We start from the raw sequence: 24380 nt of genomic DNA on the forward strand, positions 1-24380 counted from the left end.
TTCTTATTCTATATATTCTCCAGCATTGTTCTCCAGTGAAGTAGAACTGAAAAGAAAATGTCCATCAATTCTAGTTTTCATATTTTTCCCTTCTGTGGGTTCTTGAATTGTCAACTTCCTGTCTTGTGAAGCTTGCAACAACTACTTTTTCGTGCTATTTAATTCTCAATAGAGATGTATTATTGTGTAGGGCAGTGATGGCTAACCTTTTTGCCGTCGCGTGCCAAAAGTGGGGGTCGCGCAGGGGGTCGCACACGTTGTGTGCTCACACCCAAAATTCAATGCGCCCTGCCCCCCCACGAGACCACCCCACGCTCCCCCGCTTTTGGCACGTGATGGCACAATGGGCCCAGTAGGCCCATTTTTCGCCCTCCCCAGGCTCCAGAGGCTTTTTTTGAGGCCTTACCCGCACACCCCGCAGAAGCCCTCTGGAGGCCAGAAACAGCCCCTTTCCTGACTTCTGGTGGGCCCAGAAGGCCTGAAAATCAGGTGGCCGGCACGCGCATGCGTGCTGTAGCTGAGCTAGGGCAATGCTCACGTGCCCACAGATTGTTCTGTCCCTGTCCCACACACGCACCCTCACAGACAGCCTGGAGTTAATAAGCCACACGACAAAGTCTTTGAAGATAAAGCTGGCAGTAACCCAGTGGCTAGCTGCCAATTCAGACTTTACTCACACAAAACAAAGATTAGACTGCAAGCATTCTGATAAAGCAGGCAAAGTTTCAGCAATACAAGGATTAATCCAAATGCAGTCCGACAAGGCAGGCAGAAGTCCAGTAACGCAGAGATCATGGATTATTTCTAGTTTTTGCTCGTCACAAACTGAATCAGCCACCACACCCACATTTATACTCTGTGGGGTGTGGTCCAGTGACTCAGCTAATCTCTGGCACGCCTTCCCCTCTGCTGTGCACGCTTCTCCCTGTGCCGCTGTCGAGGATCCAGCCAGCACTTATCTCCTTTGTCGCTGTCCACCTGTGGCTGCGGGGACGTGCTTGGCTCTGGGCCTATCTCTTGGCCTTCGGTATCCTCCGGAGGCATTGCCAGAGAGGAGGGTCCTGGAGAGGGAGGCCTTGCCAACTCCTCTCCCTCACTCTCAGAGTCTGCATCTGTCGATAGCCCAGGCTCAGGCAACGGAGCCACAACGCAGATATGGCTCTGAGTGCCACCTGTGGCACGCATGCCATAGGTTCGCCATCACGGGTGTAGGGCATTGATCTAAATCAGGGTTTCTAAACTTTGGCAATTTTGAGACTTGTGGACTTCAACTCCGAGAATTCCCCAGCCAGCCATGTTACCTGGGGAATTCTGGGAGTTGAAGTTCACAAGTTTTAAAATGGCCAAAGTTGGACACTTCTAGTGTAAACAGAGCCATTTCGTGTCCTTTATAATATTACGCCTATGCTGCCTTCTTTGAATGTTTAACTTCTGCATCACTTTTGCTATCCAGGGTTCGTTTGGCTGGGGAGGCTGTCGGCTGCTCTGAACCTTCCTTAGATGGAGTCCAAAGTGTCGGTTATAAATATTTACGTTATAGAAATCCTAAAGAGCAGCACAACTGAGCCTTGGTAGTACAGGGGTTTAAGGCACCCTGTTATTAAGCTTATTAAGACCAGCTGCCTGCAATTACTGCAGGGTTCGAATCTCGCCAAGGCTCAAGGTTGACTCAGCCTTCCATCCTTTCTAAGGTAGGTTAAATGAGGACCCAGTTTGTGGGGGCAATAAGCTGACTTTGTATAAATATACAAAAGGATGAAGGCTATTGCTTAACGCATTGTAAGCCCTGAGTCTTCGGAGAAGGGCGGCATATAAATCAAATTTTAAAAAAAACAAAAAAAACAAAGCCAATATTCTCAGCCATGGAGTTTTTATGTTTTTATAGTTTTATAGTTTTTTTATAGACTCACCCTCCCACCTGGGGTCTCCCTCTCTGCCATGACAGACCTAGATCAAAGAGGCAGATGAAATTCTCTTTGTATTGTCCTCTGCTGGGTTTGAATGGCGAACGTGCAGAAGTTGTATGAAAGAATGCAAGATGTTTGAGTCCCAGCCAAGCTGTCTTTTTGGAGGGGGGGGGAAAACAAAACCCTGGAAAATGTTTCAACTTGCAAGTCAGAAAGTTCTTGCTACTGCACTCCATGCTGTAAGCAACGTAGAACTAAAAAGAAACTTCCTGACAGTGAGAACAATTAATCAGTGACTCCAGAAGTTGTGAATGCTCCAACACCGGCAGTTTTTAAGAAGAGATCGGCCAACCATTTGTCTGAAATGGTAGAGCGTTTTCTGCTTGAGCAGGGAGTTGGACTAGAAGACTTCCTTCCAGCTCCTATCCTAGCCTATCCTATCCCAATTCTTATTTCTATTCTATTCTATTCTATTCTATTCTATTCTATTCTATTCTATTCTATTCTATTCTATTCTATTCTATTCTATTCCTATTCCTATTCCTATTCCTATTCCTATTCTAGCCTAGCCTAGCCTATCCCATTCTTATTTCTATTCTATTCTATTCTATTCTATTCTAGTCTAGTCTAGTCTAGTCTAGTCTAGTCTAGTCTAGTCTAGTCTAGTCTATTCCTATCCTATCCTATCCTATCCTATCCTATCCTATCCTATCCTATCCTATCCTATCCTATCCTATCCTAATATTCTCTCCTCTCCTCTCCTCTCCTCTCCTCTCCTCTCCTCTCCTCTCCTCTCCTCTCCTCTCCCCTTCTCTTCCCTTCTCTCTCATTACCCAACTAGATAACATCATCAGTGCAAAAAGAGAGTGAGGTTTCTATTCTATTCTATTCTATTCTAGTCTAGTCTAGTCTAGTCTAGTCTCGTCTCGTCTCGTCTCGTCTCGTCTCGTCTAGTCTATTCCTATCCTATCCTATCCTATCCTATCCTATCCTATCCTATCCTAATATTCTCTCCTCTCCTCTCCTCTCCCCTTCTCTTCCCTTCTCTCTTATTACCCAACAGATAACATCATCAGTGCAAAAAGAGAGTGAGGTTTCTATTCTATTATTTTCTATTCTATTCTATTCTATTCTATTCTATTCTATTCTATTCTATTCTATTCTATTCTATTCTATTCTATTCTATTCTATTCTATTATCTCCTGGCACGCAATGGCAAAAAAGGTTAGCCATCACTGTCATATCGTATGTTTTATTTTAATTGTGATGCTTCTGACACGAATAAAGAAAACAAGTTCAGGGTAACAAGACTAGACAATGCACTCAGCTCCTATAATTATATATTGTACGCTGATCTCTGTAAGCAAGAAATTTTCCAACTTTTTTTGGGGGGGGGGGGGGTTGGTTAAAAAAATAACCGTTCCCAGAACCTCTGAGCAAAAGACAAAGCACGAGCGACAGAAGCCTGGAGGTAAAGAAAATCTGTGTATTTCATGCCACTTTCTATACGAAAGTACTTGGAAAATCACTACCTCGACTTACAACAGTTCATTTAGTGACCGAAGTTACAACGGCACTAAAAAAAGTGACTTATGACCCTTTTTCACACTTACGACAGTTGCAGCTTTCCCCATGGTCACGTGATTTACATTTGGAGGCTTTTTGACAAACTGGTTCATATTTATGACAATTTGCAGAGTCCAGGAATTCATATGTTTCTCCTTTTGCGACATTCTGGCAAGCAAAGGCAATGGGGAAGCCAGATTCCCATGTCACTAATTTAACAACTGCATTGATTTGCTGAACAAATGTGGCAAGAAAGGTCGTAAAATGGAGCAAAACTCACTTAACACATTTCTCATTTAGCAACAAAAATTCTGGGCTCAAGTTTGGTCGTAAATCGAGGACTACCTGTTGTGGCCCATACGCGGCCTGTGCGGCTGGTGGCTGATTCGGACGGCGAGGAGGCTGGTGTGGTGCTGCGCCAGCAGTCTGTGCAGCTGGCGCTCGAGTCAGACAATGAGGAGGCTGGAGAAGATGTGGTGCCAGAGGCAGGGATTCAGCAGGGCCTTCAGAACCTCCAGAAGCTCCTATAAGTGAAGAGGACGAAGAGGAGGAGCCTCTTCTCGATGCATAGGCACGCAGAGCTGCCAAAAGGCAGGAGTGGCTCCTCAGGAGGAGGTCTCCTCGAGAGTAAAGCTTGGGGCTAATTGGCCACTCCCTTAGCCTATTTAAGGAGGAACACTGACTGAAGCAATTTGCAGGGAACAACCGTTCACTCTCCTTCGTGCCTTGATCTTAGTTATCTGCAAATTGCTTCTGGGCTTTCTGCCAACCATAGTAATATTAAGATTATTTATTCTTTGGATTCTTGCAGGCTGTTAAGAAAGTTAATTAACAGCCTTTGTTTGAAAAAAAAAAACCCTGATTTTATTTTAGTAAACTAAGGTTTGTACAGACTTTGTGTGTGCTGCATTCTTTGGAGTCCGTAGCTGGGGCAGAACACTACCTGTACAAACAGATATCCCAGATAAGTTCCAGCTATCACCCTACAATCAGTGGTGGGTTGCCCCCGGTTCAGACCGGTTCTATAGAACCGGTAGTAAAACCGGCGGGAGGCTCCGCCCACTGACCCTGATGTCATCAGAAGCAATCTGCGCAGGCACAGAAGCAAGGCATGTACACAAGCAAAGCGAGCGTGCGGACGTGATCCCGTGGCGAACTGGTAGTAAAGATCTGTAGAACCCACCCCTGCCTACAATCACGGATAAATACAATACAAACTACCAAGAGCCTTGGTAGTACAGTGGTCTAAGGCACCCTGTTATTAAGCTGGTTATTAAGACCAGCTGCCTGCAATTACTGCAGTTCGAATCTCGCCAAGGCTCAAGGTTGACTCAGCCTTCCATCCTTTCTAAGGTAGGTAAATTGAGGACCCAGATTGTGGGGGCAATAAGCTGACTTTGTATAAAATATACAAAAGTATGAAGGCTATTGCTTAACGCATTGTAAGCCGCCCTGAGTCTCCGGAGAAGGGCGGCATATAAATCAAATTAAAAACAAACAAACAAACAAACAAACAAAAAACTGGGGAAGTAAATGCAACATTAACTTTTCCGATGTACAAAGATTAAAACATGGTTTTCACCATCACTTGAGCGGTTAATGTTTTAACCAAGCGAATCGGTGGTTTAAGGAGCTGGAATGTAAATGGCCGTTCCTTAGAGATATGGCCGTAGATGTCCCTGGCTGTGTTTAAATGGCTTTTTAAATTTAGTTTTTGCTACTAGTCTCTCGCAGAACTCCGCTGAGGCTTTGCAGAAGCCGAGGAACACAGTTTGAAAAACCTCAAGATTGGTGGGTGGAAAGTTTTGGCATTCTACAAAATGAAGATCGGCCTGACCCCTCACACTTTGCAGCCCCTTCCTCAAATTTCCTGGATAAAAGACAGAGAGTTTATTCTTGGGCCTCCCAAGTCCCAAGCTGATCGGGAGGAAATGGGGATTTTGCAGTAACCTTCCCCTGGATTGGGGAGGGAATGGAGATTTTACAGTATTCTTCCCCTGCCACGCCCACCAAGCCACACCCACCAAGCCATGCCCTGCCCACCAAGCCACACCCACCAAGCCATGCCCTGCCCACCAAGCCACACCCACCAAGCCATGCCCTGCCCATCAAGCCACACCCACCAAGCCCTGCCCTGCCCATCAAGCCACACCCACCAAGCCATGCCCTGCCCATCAAGCCACACCCACAGAAAAAAATTTGAAGCCCACCACTGACCCAGAGGGATAGAATCAAGATCACGTGAAGTGTTAAATACCACTTTATAATGCCTTGGTAAGGCCACACTTGGAATTCTGCATCCAGTTTTGGTCGCCACGATGTAAAAAAAATGTTGAGGCTCTAGAAAGAGTGCAGAGAAGAGCAACCAAGACGATTAGGGGACTGGAGGCTAAAACATACGAAGGACGGTTGCAGGAACTGGGTATGTCTAGTTTAATGAAAAGAAGGACTAGGGGAGACATGATAGCAGTGTTTCAATATCTCAGGGGCTGCCCCAAAGAAGAGGGAGTCAAGCTGTTCTCCAAAGCACCTGAGGGCAGGACAAGAAGAAATGGGTGGAAACTAATCAAGGAGAGAAGCAACTTAGAACTAAGGAGACATTTCCTGACATTGAGAAAAATTAATCAGTGGAACAACTTGCCTCCAGAAGTTGTGAATGCTCCAACACTGGAAGTTTTTAACAAAAGATTGGACAGTCATTTGTCTGAAATGGTATAAGGCTTCCTGCCTGAGCAGGGGGTTGGACTAGAAGACCTCCAAGGTCCCTTCCAACTCTCTTATTCTACTATTTTTATTTTTCTCTGCATCTCCACTACACAGGGACCTGCTCACCCAAGCGAGATGATTTTAAGATTGCTTACATGAAGCTTCAACTGCACCAAGGCGCTGGAGCAAAACCAGCCCTCTATGCCAAAAATAAACGCGGCGTTTTGCAACTTGCTCCCTTTATGGTTCTTGGAGCGAAAATGTTGTGGTCCGCCAGCAGCCTGCGGAGCTGGCAGTGGAGTCTGATAGTGAGGAGGCTGGGGAGGAACATGGGCCAGTCCTGGAGTCTGGGGAAGGCTCGGATGAGGGCTCTGCGTCGGAGGCAGAGATGGGGTCAGGGCCATCTAGGAGTTATCTGCGGACTCCGGAGCCTCCAGAGTCAGACATCAGAGAGGCAGAGGAACAGGAGGAGCCTGTTCCTAGTGCATGCATACGCAGAGCTGCCAGAAGGCACGAACAGGTAAAACAAAAGGGACGACTCGGAAGTAAGGCTTGGAGATGATTGGCCCCTCCCATAAGGCTTAAAAGAGGAGCAAAGGCACATGGGCACTTTGCAGGAAAGCAACGTTGTTAATTCTGTTCCCAGTCGGCAACTCTGTTTGATTCTGGACTCCGCGTGGCTTTGCCAAATAGGTCTTTGGCAGCATATCAAGGAAGATAAAGGTTAGTGATTATCCCGAAGGACTTCTCCCGAAGGACTTTTTGCAACTAATTGGGACTCAGCTGTGAATGAACGTAATTCACAGCTATTGCAATAAAAGAGGTTTTTGGGATTACTCGTGTGTTTTAATGACTCAGGAATCCTAGGTCACAACAGAAAAGGAACGTAGAGCAAAAGGCAGCAACACAGATCTTAAAAGGGCAGGATGCAGACATCACGATCGTCGGTGATATTTACAGTAGAGTTGCAAACTGCAGAATAATTACTTTTGCTCTCAGGAGGAATCACCAACCAACACGTGAATAGAATACAACACACATGGTATGAATTAGTGGGAGTTGGAGAGTATTTTTATCAATTGGCATAGGACCTAGTTATCTTCGAGACCGCCTGCTGCTACCAACGGCCTCCCATTGACCTGTGCGCTCCTACAGAGAGGGCCTCCTCGGGGTGCCATCAGCCAAACAATGTAGGCTGGTGACCCCCAGGGGGAGAGCCTTCTCTGTGGGGGCACCTACCCTCTGGAACCAGCTGCCCCCAGAGATAAGGAGAATCCAAGACCTCGGTGCCTTCCGCCGTGCCCTTAAAACCTGCTTTTTCCAGCAAGCCGGGCTGGCCTAACATTTTTTAAAATGTTTTTAATTGTTTGTTATTGTTTTTAATCATGGGGCCAAATTTATATATATTTTTAAATTGTATTTTAATGTTTGTAGTTTATGTTTTTACTGGGCTGTTCACTGCCCTGAGTCATTAGGGAGAAGGGCGGTATACAAATTTAACAATAAATAAATAAATAAATAAATTACAGGTAGTCCTCGACTTATGACTGGTCGCTTAGAGACCGTTTCAAGTCACAAATGACATCACCGGGGGTACAGGTAGTCCTCGACTTTCAACCATTTAGCAACTGTTGGAAGTTATACCGGCACTGAAAAAAATGACTTATGATCATTTTTCCACATGACCATTGCAGCATCCCTATAGTCGCATGATCAAAATTCAGATGTTTGGGCAACTGATTCACATTTATGACGGTTGAAGCATCCCGGGGTCATGCGATCCCCTCTTGTGACCTTTTGACAAGTGAAGTCCATGGGAAAGCCAGATTCACTTAACAACCATGTTCCTAACTTAACAACTGCATGGATTCACTTAACCACTGGGGGAAGAAAGGTTGTAAAATGGAGCAAAACTCACTTAACAGCCGTCTCAGTTGCTTGGCTCAATTGTGGTCGTAAATGGAGGACTATCTGTACATATGTCCTGGTTCTGAACTTCTAACAGCCAACCCCAGGTCTTGTGACTGCAATGTGAAGTGCTCAGCCACTGGCCTGCATTTACACTCATTTGTAGCATTCCCACATTCACATGACCTGAGTTTTATGACGGTTTAATCAAAAATTGGCATTTACTTTTGGTTTTCAGCAAAACCAGACCTAGCGAACCATTGGCTTGCTTAATGACCATGGTGTTTGCTTAATGACTATGTTGGCTGCCTTGAAACCATGGCATTCACTTAATGACTGCCGCAAGAGGTATCGCAAAATGAATTAAAAAGCAGAAATTAAGCTGGGTGTGAAACAAGGATAATTGGAAGGGAAGGGAGGCAGAGAGAAAAGGAAAGGATGAGCTTAACAATTATGTTAACTATTACCTTGGTGGTGCAGCGGACTAAAGTGCTGTTAAGTAGCACTTAGCTGCCAGCTGCCTGCAATTACTGCGAGTTCAAATCTCACCAGGTTCAAGGTTGACTCAGCCTTCCGTCCTTCCAAGATAGGTAAAATGAGGACCCGGATTGTGGGGGCAATAAGCTGACTTTGAATAAAAAAGAACACCGCTTGAAGGGGGGGGCAAAACCCTACTAAGCAGGTATATACAAAAGTATGAAGGCTATTGCTTAACGCATTGTAAACTGCCCTGAGTGTCCGGAGAAGGGTGGCATATAAATCGAACTAATAAATAAATAAATAAATATTATTGTTATTTATTATTTATTTATCAAATGCATATGCCACCCATCTCAGCCAAGGTAACTTTAGGTGGCTTACGGGCATGGCATCAAACACCGCATAAATCATTAAAACAATGGACAGCCATTTATCTGAAATGGTAGAGTTTCCTGCTTGATTAGGGGGTTGGACTAGAAGACCTCCAAGGTCCCTTCCAACTCCCTTATTCTGTTCATGTTCTAGTTGCTGTTAGTTCGGGTTTTCTTTTAATGTTTGTATATGCTTTAATTGTTTTAATGTTGTACTTGATATTGATATCACTCTGCCCTCACTCTGCTAAACAAATAATTCCCTCAACACTGTCAAACTATTCACTAAGTCTGCATTACTATTACTATTAGTCTGCTCATCGTTCCTATCACCCATCGCCTCCCACTTATGACTGCATGACTGTAACTTTGTTGCTGGTATCCTTACGATTTATATTGATATTGATTGATAGTATTTGTACCCTATGTCTATCACTAAGTGTTGTATCTTTTGATTCTTGATGAATGCATTTTATTTTTCTTTATGTACACTGAGAGCCTATGCACCAAAGACAAATTCCTTATGTGTCCAATCAGTGGTGGATTGCTCTCGGTTCGCACCGGTTCGCAAGAACTGGTAGTAAAAATTTATAGTAGTTTGGAGAACCGGTAATAACATTGGCTGGCCACATCCCCGCAACCTCTTAAGGTTGTAGAAAAAATGCTTTTAAAAGTAAAAAAAAAACAAACCTCTGATGATCGCGCGGCTCAGCTGGGATCGTCAGAGGCTTTTAAAAGCATTTTTTCTACCTCGGCCGAAGAGGTTGTAGGGAAAAAAATGCCTTTAAAAGCCTCTGGCGATCCCAGCTGAATTGCCTGATCGTCAGAGGCTTTTCAAAGCATTTTTTTTCCTGCAACCTCTTAAGGTTGTAGAAAAAATGCTTTTAAAAGTAAAAAAAAAAGTCGGCCACGCCCACCCAGTTACATTACCCCCGGAGCCACGCCCACAAAATAAGCCATGCCCACAGAACCAGTAATAAAAAAAATTAGAACCCACCCCTGTGTCCAATCACAATTGGCCAATAAAGAATTATATTCTACTTTATTTGAGCAGCTATAGAAACAGAGCAAATAAAATAAAATAAATAAGGTTGGTCCAAATCCCCCCCAAAAAAACCCCCCACATTAAAACTTTAAATAAAGAAGTTATTTAAAGTTAAAAGTTCAGTTAAAGTGGCAAACTTTCCGATTGCTGACTGCAAACGACTTTTGCCACCTAATTAAACAGCCCATTAAGTGTTTCCTTCCTGAAAGAGAGATTTGGCACTGGCCAACTGGAAAACTGTTGATTTTGCAGCAAGCTATTAATGGACTCAGTTTCTAAAAACCTGCCTTTCTCCTATATAATCCATGGCAACAGCTGCACCAAACTCCTCATCCTGTTCATTCTGGAAAAAAAATCAGAAACATCCTGACTTCTCGCGCATGAGAAAATTATGAGCCTGCTGTTTGGTAAAGCCCGTAATGTAATGACTTTTTTTTTTGGCCACGGACGTAAATCGAGGCACTGCAGTTGTTAAGTGACTCATGCAGTACAGGTAGTACTAACAAAGTTTCTCTGGTCGGCTCCATAGATTTTATTTATTTATTTATTTATTTATTTATTTATTTATTTATTTATTTATTTATTTAGTTAGTTAGTTAGTTAGTTAGTTAGTTAGTTAGTTAGTTAGTTAGTTAGTTAGTTAGTTGCATTTCTATGCCACCCAACTCCCAAGGGACTCTGGGCGGCTTACAACAGAGAATAAAACAATGCAACAATATCCCATACAAAAGTTAAAAGAAGACATTAAAACGTTAAAACGTTAAAACATATACACTCCAATTTGTGGCCTGGTTAGGGTTAGGGTTAGGGTTAATTAATTTTCAATTGGGTTTTAAGGTCTGGGCTATTCCCAGGCCATTCCAGCAGTGGAATAGGATTATCTTCAAACTCCAAAAAAAAGTGGTGTTATTAGCCATCAAACCTCAAAAATACACTTTCCCCAAAAGGCTTCCACAATTTTGGCCACTACTATATATTAACTTTACAAGTAGTCCTTGACTTACAGCAGTTCATTTAATGACTGTTTGAAGTTATAATGGCACTGAAAAAAGTGACTCGCGACCCTTTTCCACACATACAACCATTGCAGCATTCCCCTGGTCATGGTCATCAAAATTTAGCCGCTTGGCAACTGACTCACATTTACGACGGTTGAGGTATCCCGGGGTCACGTGTTTCCCTTTTGCGACCTTCTGACGAGCGTGGTCAACAGAGAAGCCAGATTCACTTAACAACCGTGTCGCTAACTTAACAACTCCGGTGATTCACTTAACAACTCTGACAAGAAAGGTCGTGAAATGGGGCACTTAACAAGTGTCTCACTCAGCAACAGAAACGTTGGGCTCAAATTGTGGCCGTAAGTCGAGGACTACCTGCATTTAGTTTTAAAATTAGGAGGAGGGGGGGGTTATTATTGTGTTGATCCAGAGAGTTCAGACTGCCTTTGGCAGACCCAGGAAGTAGGTTAAGTCAAGTCTCCAATTTCCATATAATTAATTCGTAATTCTATAACCAGCTGATCTGAATCGGGAGTCTGGTAGCAGCTTTTCCCAGGAACAAACGTTATCATAAAAAGGCCTTCGCTTTTGTGTACGATGAAAGCACCTCACAAAAGTATACGCCTTTTAAGAGCATTTCTTCGTTGGACATGCTGCGACAGACTCCTGAGTTTATGCCACTGTAAAATAACCATCAAAGCAACTCTCTTCCTAGCACAAATACTCCGAAAGTCCTTTGCTGGTTTTTCTTTTTTTAAATTCATAACAGATTCATGTGCAACTTGGTTGTTGAATTAACTGAAAATGAGCTCTTAAAACAGGCTCCCTGACAAAAATAACTATACCTGTGATGCAGTGGTGAAATCCATTTTTTTTTACTACCGGTTCTGTGGGCGTGGCTTGGTGGGCGTGGCTTGGCTTGGTGGGCGTGGCAGGGGAAGGATACTGCAAAATCTCCATTCCCTCCCCACTCCAGGGGAAGGATACTGCAAATCTCCATTCCCACCCCACTCTGGGTCCAGCCAGAGGTGATATTTGCTGGTTCTCCGAACTGCTCAAAATTTCCACTACCGGTTCTCCAGAACCTGTCAGAACCTGCTGGATTTCACCCCTGGCGGGATGGCGAACCTATGGCACACGTGCCACAGCTGGCATGCAGGGCCCTCTCTGCGGGCACGCGAGCCGTCACCCAGCTCAGCTCCACCGTACATGTGCGCGCGTCAGTGGTGGGTTGCCCCCGGTTCGCACCGGTTCTATAGAACCGGTAGTAAAACCGGCGGGAGGCTCCGCCCACCGACCCCGCCGTCATCAAAATGCTTCTGCGCTTGTGCAGAAGAGCGCGTGCATGCACGAGGAAAGAGAGTGCGCGTGAGCGGCCCCACTGCGAACCGGTAATAAAGTTAAGTAGAACCCACCCCTGGCGCGCGTGCCTCCTAGTAGGCCTAAACGGGCGCGTGCCTCCCACTGGCGAGCTGATTTTTGGGATGCACGGGGGGGGGCAGGGTTTGCACGCGCATGCTCAGGGAGTGGGGGGAGCGCAGAGGGATGTGGCGGCCCCCACAGCCCGTTTAGGCCTACTAGGCCCAAAACGGGGGGGGGAGGATCATGCGCGCATGTGTAGGAGGCAGGAGGAGCGTGGGGGGTTGCATGTGCATGTGCGGGGGGTTAAGGGGAGTGGGGGGTCATGTGCACATGTGTGGCGGGGGCGCATTGCATTATGGGTGCCTGCACACGTGCACACAGTTTCGGCACACGACAAGAAAAAGGTAACTATACGGAACATTGCCTGCTGAGAAAAATTGGTTGCAATGTACACTTCAGCAACACTAGAAAACAACATTATTAGTTGCTTTACCGACTGTATGATTTGATTTCAAAGTCATAAAAAAGCGAAGAAGGAACATGAGTTGCGGTAGCATTCCATCTTCGCCAGATATTAAATGCTCCTTTCATTTGGAAAAATAACTTTTCTCTTTGGAGAACTGCCTAGGAAGGATTGCAGAAATTTATTTGGAGTGTTGTTGTTTTTTTCCTCCCAAAGAAAAATATATTTTGCTTTCACGCAAGGTAAGGCACAGCAAATATATACAGAAGGGAGAGAGGCGAAAAGTTACAGAACGGCAGGCAAATTCCAGAAATGGTACGTTTGAAATTGCACAAAAGGTGTGAGCAAACCGAAAACTTTAAGACAAATAGCTCAGCGGTCTGTTACTTTGAAAGCAGGGGGTTTAAGTTTGGTAGAATCAGACCAAAGGTCTATTTATACTTGCACAGTTTCTACAGCAAGCAGCCAAAGGCTTCCAGGCACCATGAAATGAAGCTATTGCACTGCAAACTCCCTCTGTGGTTTCCCCTCAGCACTTTAAGGTCCCCCCCCCCCGTCGTGGTATACTGCAGCTGACCCTGGAGGCTCCATTCGGCTCTTCCCAGGAGCGCCTCAAGGATTTAGATAGGCGTTGTCCAAGGGAGGGGATAATGCCTACACTGCTGAGCTTGGTTCGAGAGATCAAAATTACAACCGCAATCAAAAGCCTGGAGAAGTTTGAAACTGCCTTAATATATCCGGTTTAATATTAAGAGTCACATTAGGTTACTTTTACATTTATGAGAGAGAGGAAGAGGGAGAGGGAGATGGGGGGAGAGAGAGAGAGAGAGAGAGAGAGAGAGAGAGAGAGAGAGAGAGAGAGAGAGAGAGAGAGTAGTGGCCAAAGTTGTGGAAACCTTTTGGGGAAAGTGTATTTTTGAGGTTTGATGGTTAATAATATCCCCTTTTTTTGGCGTTTCAAGATAATCCTATTCCACTGCTGGAATGGCCTGGGAATAGCCCAGACCTTCACCCAATTGAAAATCTATGGAGCCAACTAAAGAAACTTGTTAGTCAGAAGTGACCCAGCAATAAAAACCCAGTTAATAGAAGCCATCATTCAATCTTGGCTTCACATTAGAATAGCTGCCAAGACTTGGTTCACTCCATGGGAAGATGTTATAAGGCCATAATTCATGCTAAAGGTTACCCAACTAAGTGTTAACTGACATGGTAAAAATTTTGGTATATCTCGTTTTTTCTATGGTGATAATTTTTCTATATCTCATTTTTTCTATGTGTCTCCCTTTTTCTCTTTAAACTGTAACTGCTATTCTAATAGCAAATCCTTCATAAAAGTTATTGCATTACATTCCTGATTAAATTATCTTTCCATTGATATATAATTTTATGGTACTACTCCAAAAAAAAGTATGTTATTAGCTAGTTGTAGAAAATACACTTTCCCCAAAAGGTTTCCACAATTTTGGCCGCTACTGTAGATAGATAGATAGATAGATAGATAGATAGATAGATAGATAGATAGATAGATAGATAGATAGATAGATAGAAAGATAGATAGATAGATAGATAGATAGATAGATAGATAGATAGATAGATAGATAGATGATAGATAGGTAGGTAGGTAGATAGATAGATAGATAGATAGATAGATAGATAGATAGATAGATAGATAGATGGATGATAGATAGGTAGGTAGATGATATATTTATTTATTTATTTATTTATTTATTTATTAAATTTTTATACCGCCCCCTCTCCCAAACGCCTCAGGGCGGTGAACAGCCAAGATTAAGAAACATCCAATACAAACATTAAAATGCATTTAAAACAAAATTAAATCCAATGGCTTTCCCCAATTTAAAACCCCTTACCCATAAAAGATGGGTAAAGATGATAGATAGATAGATAGATAGATAGATAGATAGATAGATAGATAGACGATAGATGATAGATAGATGATATAGATAGATAGATGATAGATAGATGATATAGATAGATAGATAGATAGATAGATAGATAGATAGATAGATAGATAGATACTGTAGAATGATAGACAGCATTTTTTTGAGAATATAATTAAAGCAATTGTACCACAGTTGCTTTAATTATATTCTCAAAAAAATGCTGGCCCACCCCAAAACGAGCACCTTCGCTTATTTAAAATATCCCTTCCTTTTCCAGCTCAAAGCTTAGCACACATCTGGATCACCCCACAGAGTGGTAATCCCCCCAGATTAAGTGTCTCCTCCCTCTCCCTTCCTCCCAAACACAAACAAACTTACATTGTCAATAAGGTTATAATCCGTAATCCCGGCCTCTTCCAAATCCCGGGCTAAGAGTTCAGGATCTTGCTGTGCGGAAACCACCAGCAGGCTGCACCCCAACCAGAGCAGCCAGGGCCAGGCCATGGTGCAGTGGGACTCCCGAAGAGCCAGAAGTCAGAAAGGGAGTGCTGACTTCTGTCTCCAGCTAGCTGGGACGCATCTGACCTGAGCTGTCTTGGCTGGCTGCCTCCCCCTCCCTCCCTCCCTCCTCCCTCGGCTCAGCCCTTTTGGAGAGCTCAGAGCTAAGACTCCTCCACCGTTCCTCGCTTGAGTTCAATTCAAGCAGAAGGCTGGAGAAGCTCAGGAGAACTTCTTCTACCACCACGTCAGGTGGCCTCCCGTCCCCTTCTGCTCAGGGACGGACTGGGGATGGAGCGCTGTGACAAATGTCCCCTTTGTCAAAAACATTTGGAGAGTCTCTGGGTGTTTTTTTTGAATGGTTGATGCCAGCTCCCCCGCTGCCCCCAATAACAAAGCTGGGTTCTACCGAACGTGTTTATCCCTAATCCTGGGTCATTGGTTGAGGTAACAGAATGACAGAGTTGGAAGGGACGTTGGAGATCTTCTAATCCAATCCAGAACAGCTAACTAGCTAACTAACCCAGGTCTCCAACACAGTGTAGGAGAATGGAATAGAATAGAATAGAATAGAGAACAGGGAACAGGAAATAGGGAGGGAAGAGAAGAGAAGAGAAGAGAAGAGAAGAGAAGAGAAGAGAAGAGAAGAGAAGAGAAGAGAAGAGAAGAGAAGAGAAGAGAAGAGAAGAGAAGAGAAGAGAAGAGAAATAAAAAATAGAATAGAATGGAATAGAATAAATAGAATAGAACAGAACAGAACAGAATAGAATAGAGAACAGGGAACAGGAAAGAGAGAGAGAAGAGAAGAGAAGAGAAGAGAAGAGAAGAGAAGAGAAGAGAAGAGAAGAGAAGAGAAGAGAAGAGAAGAGAAGAGAAGAGAAGAGAGAATAGGATTAGAAAATAGTATATAATAAATAGAATAGAATAGAATAGAAGAGAAGAGAATAGAAGAGAAGAGTTGAGTTGAGTTGGAAGGGACCTTGGAGGTCTTCTAGTCCAACCCCCTGCTCAGGCAGGAGACCCTGTACCATTTCAGACCAATGGATGTCCATTCTCTTCTTAAAAACCTCCAGTGATGGAGCACCCACAACTTCTGAAGGCAAGCTATTCCACTGCTAGATTATTCTCATTATCAAGAAATTTCTCCTTAATTCTAAGTTGGTTCCAAGCTCGGGGAGCACCAAGCACCCCTCATTTCAACCCTGAGCTACAAATATTCTCCGCTAAGGTCATCATGCTAAAATGACATTGGTCTGGGAAGGTGCCCACCAAGGGAACACCTCTCTAGCTGGGTCCCAGGTTCTGGCTAGCTGAGGAGAAACTGGCTTGAAAAAGAACCAGATAGCCAACATCCATAAACTGTAGTGAGTCTCAAACTTGACAACATTAAAATGTGTGGACTTCAACTCCCAGAATTCCTCAGCTAATCTCTCTTTCTCCCCCCACCCTCTCTCTCCCCCACCTCACAAGGTTGTTGTTGTGGAGAAAATAGGAGGAAGAAGGAGGTTTAGATATGTTTGCCACCGTGAGTTTTTCATAAAAATAATAAAGATAGGATGAAACCGAATAAATAATTCAAGTTCTACCACCACCTCAACTTTTTGGCTAAGCCATTTTCTTGCAGATCACCTCACTCAGGTAAACATAAAAACTTGCCCATCCACAAATGACTCACCTCTTGATTTAGGGTAGTCGAGGATGTTGTCTGAATGCAACTTTGCCCCCTCCCCATCACCCCAGTCACCTGGTTTGACTTGCTCTGACCTCTTTCCAAGGCCCGTTTGGCTTGGCTCTGGGTGTCCCATGATTGGAACCGCCGGGGAAGTGAGCCTGCCAGTAGTCAACAGGGCAAGACCTGAGTAATTGGTTGCCTGCTTAGACATAAGACATGTCTGAACACTTGGTGAGTCCCTTAAGCACGTTCTGGAGAAGCATTTCAGTCATGTTGGAAGTTCAACTTGGCAGATGTCAAGATTTAGGCTGTGATGCCAGCATCTCACTCAATCACTAGCTACTTCTGAGTCATATCTTGGAGTTGGTTGCCAGCTGGCTTGACATGATAGGAGTCCGATCCAGACAGCTGCAGCTCGACTCGTGGAGACATCCAAACCAAAGCAAAAACTGAGTTTGGAGAAAAAAATCATTTTTTTTTCTCCTTCTGAGGGAATAACCAAGTTGGAAGGGACCTTGGAGGTCTTCTAGTCCAACCCCCTGCTCCGGCAGGAAGTCCTAAACCATTTCAGACAAATGGTTGTTCAATCTCTTCTTTAAAACCTCCAATAAATCAAATTAAAAAAAAAAATATTGGAGCATCCACAACTTCTGGAGGCAAGTCGTTCCACTAGTTAATTGTTCTCACTGTCAGGAAATTTCTCTTTAGTTCTAGGTTGCTTCTCTCCTTGATTAGTTTCCATCCATTGCTTCTTGTCCTGCCTTCAGGTGCTTTGGAGAATAGCTTGACCCCCTCTTCTTTGTGGCAGCCCCTCAAACATTAAAGCAATAGCAAAGGCACTTAGACTTATATGCTGCTTCACATTGCTTTACAGCTCTTTCTAAGCGGTTTACAGAGTCAGCCTATTGCCCCCAACAATCTGGGTCCTCATTTCACTCACCTCGGAAGGATAAGTCAACCTTGAGCCCGTGAGAATTGAACTGCCAAACTGCTGGTTAATTCTCTCCTTGATTAGTTTCCATCCATTGCTTCTTGTCCTGCCTTCAGGTGCTTTGGAAAATAGCTTGACCCGTTCTTCTTTGTGTCATGAAGCTATTGGATCTTTGATTGATTTGCTTCTGAGGGTTGACTGAAAACACTATCAGGTTTGGAAGGATAGATGACAAGGGTTGAAGAGGAGTTCCATAAGGCACCCACAATGTACAACGGACACACAAGTGAATGATGTTGTAAACCAGGCATGAATTTACCGCCAGCTCAGTGGAGAATCTGTGATGTTCTTCCTTTAGGGTGTTCTGCCACCTAGTGGCTGTCTAGGTAAACACAGCCCAAATGAATGACAGATAGTCCTTGATTTACAACAGTTCGCTTAGAAGTAAGAGAATAACAGAGTTGGAAGGAACATTGGAGATCTTCTAGTCCAACCCTCTGCACAACTAACTAACTAACCCAGGTCTCCAACACAGTGTAGAAGAATAGAATAGAATAGAATAGAATAGAATAGAATAGAATAGAATAGAATAGAATAGAATAGAATAGAATAGAATAGAATAGAATTCTTTATTGGCCAAGTGTAATTGGACACATAAGGAATTTGTCTTTGGTGCATACGCTCTCAGTGTACATTTCATTTCATTGTTCATTTATTTAAATTTATATACCGCCCTTCTCCCAAAGGACTCAGGGCGGTGTACAGCCAAAGATAAAAACATAAAAACATAAAATTTAAAACAATTTAAAAGTAAATTAAACAAATTTGGCCCATATTTAATTTAAAAAATCCCATTTTTAAAAGAAGAATCAAAAACAATTAAAAGAGCTATGCCAGCCCAGCTTGCTGGAATAGAAAAGTTTTGAGAGCACGGCGGAAGGTGCATAAATCCGGGATCCTTCGTATCTCCGGGGGCAGTTCGTTCCAAAGGGCAGGTGCCCCCACAGAGAAGGCTCTCCCCCTTCATAAAAAGAAAAGATACGTTCATCAAGAATCATAAGATACAAGACTTAGTGATAGTCACAGGGTACAAATAAGCAATCAAATCATATTAGAAAACAATCAATATAAATCGTAAGGATACAAGCAACAAAATTACAGTCATACAGTCATAAGCGGAAGGAGATGGATGATGGGAACGATGAGAAGATTAATAGTAGTGCAAACTTAGTAAATAGTTTGACAGTGTTGAGGGAATTAGTTGTTTAGCAGAGTGACGGTGTTAGGGAAAAAACTGTCCTTGTGTCTAATTGTTCTGGTGTGCAGTGCTCTATAGCGTCTTATTGAGGGTAGAAGTTGAAACAGTTTATGTCTAGGATGAGAGGGGTCTGTAGAAATTTTCATGGCTCTCTTTTTGACTTGTGCAGTATTCAGGGTTAAGTCAAGCGCTCCCAGTGATGCATCCAATTTAGCCCTTGCCTTGCCAATTTTCTCCGGCTTCTGTATTAACCCAGTTTCTTCTCGGTCTGGGCTACTGGGAGGGAAGCTATCTGCCCTAGCTTTAAACCATTGCAAACTTAGAGGGTGTCCTTTGGATGTCCTCTTCAGCTGCAGAGAACCAGTTAGGATTAAAAAAAAAAAAAAAGCTTCATTCCACCAAAGTCCGACTGCTCGGAAAGAGGTCACGTGCAGAGTTCAAATTCCAGCTAGGTTGGCCAAATGCAGATTTGACAAGAAGGTGCTTTCAGAGGAAATCAGCAATATTTGGGCCAAATACATGATGAGCCAGATCCAAGTGGATTCATCCATTACTGTACTGCCAGACAGCATTTGTTGAGCCATTGTTGAATAATTCGCAATGGGGGGGTGGATTTGCACACAATATGAAGCCACAAAACAAGAACACACTTATTTCGAGTGACAAATAAACAACTCCGCATGTTGAATCAAAATCTTGGCATGAAAATTTCACATCTGTCCTTTTGGGGATGTTGCCGTAGCCTAAAATGTAATCCTTGGAGTGTTCTGCTTTTGCCATAAACCATGATTTCCAAATCATGGTTTATATAGGGTCTCCTGCTTGAGCGGGGGGTTGGACTAGATGACCTATAAGATCCCTTCCAACTCTGTTAATCTATATCTGTATCAGTTTCATCCATTGGACTATGCCTCAAGTTAGTTTGTAGATAATATGGGCTATAAGTTCAATTTTAGTGACTCACCAAGCAAGTTTTACCTTGACTCCATAAACCATGTTTCAACCATGTTAAAGTAAACCGTGTGAAGTCAATCCCAAGTCTCAGGACATGGGTTAACGTCTTGCTGTCATAGAGAAGAGCTTACCTCCAAACCATGGGTGCTATTCAGCAGGTTCTGACAGGTTCTGGAGAACCGGTAGTGGAAATTTTGAGTAGTTCAGAGAACCAGTAAATACCACCTCTGACTGGTCCCAGAGTGGCATGGGAATGGAGATTTTGCAATATCCTTCCCCCAGGAATGGGGAGAGAATGGGGATTTGGCAGTATCCTTCCCCTGGAGTGGGAAAGGAATGGGGATTTTGCAGTATCCTTCCCCTGGAGTGGGTTTGGAATGGAGATTTTGCAGTAGCCTTTCCCCAGGAGTAGGGAGGGAATGGGGATTTTGCAGTATTCTTCCCCTGGAGTGGGGTGGGAATGGGGATTTTGCAGTATCCTTCCCCAGGAGTGGGGGTGAGAATGGAGATTTTGCAGTATCCTTCCCCAGGAGTGGTGTGGGAATGGAGATTTTGCAGTATCCTTCCCCAAGGAGTGGGGAGGGAATGGGGATTTTGCAGTATCCTTCCCCTGGAGTGGAGTGGGAATGGGGATTTTGCAGTATCCTTCCCCCAGGAGTGGGGTGGGAATGGAGATTTTGCAGTATCCTTCCCCTGCCATGCCCACCAAACCACCCCACCCCCACCAAGTCATGCCCACAAAACCGGTAGTAAAAAAATCTGAATCCCACCACTGCTCCAGTCATTGGGAGAAGCTGGGCTAGCTACAACATCTTTAGCAGACAGGTTCCTATGTATCAAAAAACAAATGTGAGAGATTTGTTAAATTCATATCTTGCCTTACTTCTAGGAATTTAAGGGAGTTTTCACAGTCCATTTAAAGGAGAACCGCCACCCAGTGAGAAGAGAGAGGGCGGAGAGAGAGAAAAATACCAATCATTTAATGACCATAGGGAGTTACATCATCATTGAAAAAAGTGATTTATGGTTTACACTCATGACCATTGCAGTGTCCCCATAGTCACATGATCAGAATGTGGATGTTTGGCAACTGACTCATCTTTATGACAGTTGCCATGTCCCGGCGGGTCATGTGATCACCGTTTGCGACTTTTTGACGAGCAAAGTCAGTGGAGAAGCATAGATTCAATTTACAGCTGTGTTACTAACTTAACGATTGCATTTATTCCAGTGGTGAAATGTGAAATTTGTTACTACCGGTTCTTTGGGCGTGGCTTGGTGGTGGTGGTGGGTAATGTGACTGGGTGGCTGGTAGGGGAGGGCGAGGGGGCGGGGCCAGCCAGTGGTGGGATCACCTGACAGGGAACTCCGGATGTGGCTCCGGAGCCACAGGTTGCTGACCCCTGACCTATCCAGTGTGTGCAAGGTGACAACAGAGACGACAAAGCTGGCAACGATGAGTAAGAAAGATGATTAGAGGTCTGGAGGATAAACACATGACGAACGATGGCAGGAATGTTGTGGGTAGGTCTCTAGTCTAAGAAAAACCAGGGGTGACCCGATACCAGGGTTCCAATATCTCAGGGGCTGCCACAAAGAGGAGGGGGTCAACCTGTTCCCCAAAGCACCTGAAGGCCGGACAAGAAGCAACGGATGGAAACTGATCAAGGAGGGAAGCAATCTAGAACTAAGGAGGAGTTTCCTAACACTGAAGACAATTAACCGGTGGAATTCCTTGCCATCAGAAGTTGTGGGTGCTCCAACACTGGAGGTTTTTAAGAAGAGATTGGACAACCATTTGTCTGAAATGGTGTAGGGTCTCCTGCTTGAGCAAGGGGTTAGACTAGAAGACCTCTAAGGTCCCTTCCAACTCTGTTATTTTGTTATTCTGAAGCCATTATCAAGAGACTTGGCCCTTTGCACAGCCCCCTGACCCGTGGCCTCACCTGCATTGCTGGGCAAATATTTGCGTTTGCCCAAACAAGGTTCGACTTGCTAAAGAGCCTGCAAAACACTACACAACCGAGAGGATTTGTGGTTTGCCTTTTTCGCACAAGAACACCCCTCACACAATCCGTTGAACTTGGATCTATAGCGGGGGGGGGAAAAATCCACCCTCAGTTCTGTACGGTGTGGAATCGGACCTATTACATTTTTTTCCTGTTCTCTGGAAGGCGAAGGGAAAGAAAATGAAGTTTCTTGTTGCTTGTTTTGTGGTGCTGCAGCTGTTGATTGTGACGGAAATCCAGAGTTTTGACTTTGTTGTGGAAGAAGACTCGGAGGTAAGAGTTTTTAATCCTGGGCAATCAACCTTGTTTCTACAGGGAGTTGAAGCTAATGCAGTCAGCTAAATGAAGATTGAACTGTCTTTATTATTCCTCCTCCTGCCTGATCTTTTTTTTTTTTTAATTTGATTTATATGCCGCCCTTCTCCGGAGACTCAGGGCGGCTTACAATGCACTAAGCAATAGCCTTCATCCTTTTGTATATTTTATACAAAGTCAGCTTATTGCCCCCACAAACCGGGTCCTCAATTTACCCACCTTAGAAAGGATGGAAGGCTGAGTTGACCTTGAGCCTGGTGAGAATTGAACTCACAGTAATTGTAGGCAGCTGGATGTTAAATGCTGCCTTAGGAGGCATTAGCCTCCTACGCCACTCAGGCTCCTGAGTGGCGTAGCTTCTTGTAGAAACTATCCCCATATAACTTTCAATCCTAATATTAATTAATAGAAATATTCATGTACGAGAAGAGATCCATGTCTTCTAAGAAGGAAGCCCTACAATACAGGTAGTCAACTGACAACCACAACTGAACCCAAAATGTATTTCTGTTGCGACTTAGTCGTTAAGCGAGTTTTGCCCGATTTTCGCGACCTTTCTTGCCACAGTTGTTAAGTGAGCCACTGCAGTTGTTAAGCCAGTCACGTGGTTGTGTTAAGTGAATCAGGCATCCCCATTGCTTGCCAGAAGCCAGCTGGGCAGGTTGCAAATGGCGATTAGATGACAGCTGGACGTTGTAACGCTTGTAAATGTGGATTGGTTGCCAAGTGTCCAAATATTGATCCTGTGACAGTGGGAAATGTTGGTTCTAAATGTGAGTCATAAATCTCTTTTTGTCTGTGTGCACTTGTTGTTTTTTTTTAAATTTTTATTTATTTCTTTACAAACAAAGTATTTATTCACATACAGATCGCGACGGGAGCTTTACACAATATATTAACTGTGTGCAATTGTAACTTCCAATGGTCATTAAGTGAAAATTGAGGATTATATCAGGGGTGAAATGCTCCCGGTTTGGATCGGATCACCTGATCCGGTAGCGATGTGGTGGCGGGTGGTTCGGAGAACCGGTAGCAAAAATCCCTGCGCCCCCCTTTTAAAAGCATTTTTTCTACAACCTCTTCCAACGAAAAAATGCTTTTAAAAGTAAAAAAAAAAGCCTCTGATGATCGCACGACTCAGCTGGGATCGTCAGAGGCTTTTCAAAGCATTTTTTTCTGCAACCTCTTGGCCGAAGAGGTGGTTAAAAAAATGCTTTGAAAAGTCTCTGACGATCCCAGCTGAGTTGCCTGATCGGCAGAGGCTTTTCAAAGCATTAGAAAAAATACTTTGAAAAGTTAAAAAAAAAAAAAAGTTGGCCATGCCCACCCAGTCACATTACCATCACCCCCCACCAAGCCATGCCCACAGTAACAAATTTTACATTTCACCCCTGGATTACATGTATACAGTACAAGTTTTTTAAATAGGCCATGGTTTTATTTAAGGGGTGAATCAAGTCAATATCCCATTGCAAATATATTGTGGAATATAATTTATTGTAGGGTTTTGCTGGTTACACCGTGCATAGAGCAATCAGCTGACTCAATAGGACGACTGGTGTAAGATGGGGATTGTTGCTGTGGCTTTCGGCAATGGCAGAACTGTTGGACTGGATGATCTCGGAGGTCCCTCCCAGGTCTTATATTCCGTTCTGGAAACCTGCTGTAAGGTCCCAAAATACACTTGAGTCACCAGAATGCCAAAGAGAGAGACTCAAGACGAGGCTTGCAAAAAAAAACAGATTTTATTTATGGCCAAAAACAAAATACTGGGTGGAACTATATCCAGAACATACAGATACAATGTATGCGAGGAAATAGCCACACCTTGGGGAAGGTATGGCGTCTTTTTATACCCTCAGAGACGTCAGCTTAGTACCCAATTCTGGCCTCCTAATTTAGGTTTGTGTATTCCTTGTTGCCCTGCAAGGGGGAATAGAAACTTCCCAATTAGTCATCTTAAGCATTTCTTTGTTTACTCAATTGGCCACTTTGGCCCCTGGCTCTGGAAGACCCAGGAGTTTATCCAG

At 43.9% G+C, this 24380-nt stretch overlaps 2 protein-coding genes across 5 annotated transcripts in view; one reads left to right on the top strand and one right to left on the bottom strand.

The window, feature by feature from the left end:
* The window catches only part of ITIH5 (inter-alpha-trypsin inhibitor heavy chain 5), a 49232-nt gene extending 33902 nt beyond the window's left edge, over window positions 1–15330 (bottom strand). The window contains exon 1 of one of the 3 annotated variants that reach the window (XM_060686356.2): window positions 15092–15330. In XM_060686356.2, coding sequence (XP_060542339.2) covers window positions 15092–15217 — 126 coding nt within the window. In that variant the 5' untranslated portion in view covers window positions 15218–15330. The remainder of the gene's footprint in view (window positions 1–15091) is intronic. The other 2 variants (XM_060686382.2, XM_087873579.1) reach the window with 2 other exon arrangements.
* A 6763-nt stretch (window positions 15331–22093) lies between these two features.
* The window catches only part of ITIH2 (inter-alpha-trypsin inhibitor heavy chain 2), a 48155-nt gene continuing 45868 nt past the window's right edge, over window positions 22094–24380 (top strand). Inside the window, exon 1 of one of the 2 annotated variants that reach the window (XM_087873590.1) lies at window positions 22094–22308. In XM_087873590.1, coding sequence (XP_087729716.1) covers window positions 22216–22308 — 93 coding nt within the window. In that variant the 5' untranslated portion in view covers window positions 22094–22215. The remainder of the gene's footprint in view (window positions 22309–24380) is intronic. The other variant, XM_087873589.1, reaches the window with a different exon arrangement.

Source organism: Pantherophis guttatus, chromosome 7, assembly GCF_059756535.1.
Source record: "Pantherophis guttatus breed Tessera chromosome 7, ASM5975653v1, whole genome shotgun sequence".
Taxonomy (NCBI): Eukaryota; Metazoa; Chordata; class Lepidosauria; order Squamata; family Colubridae; genus Pantherophis; species Pantherophis guttatus.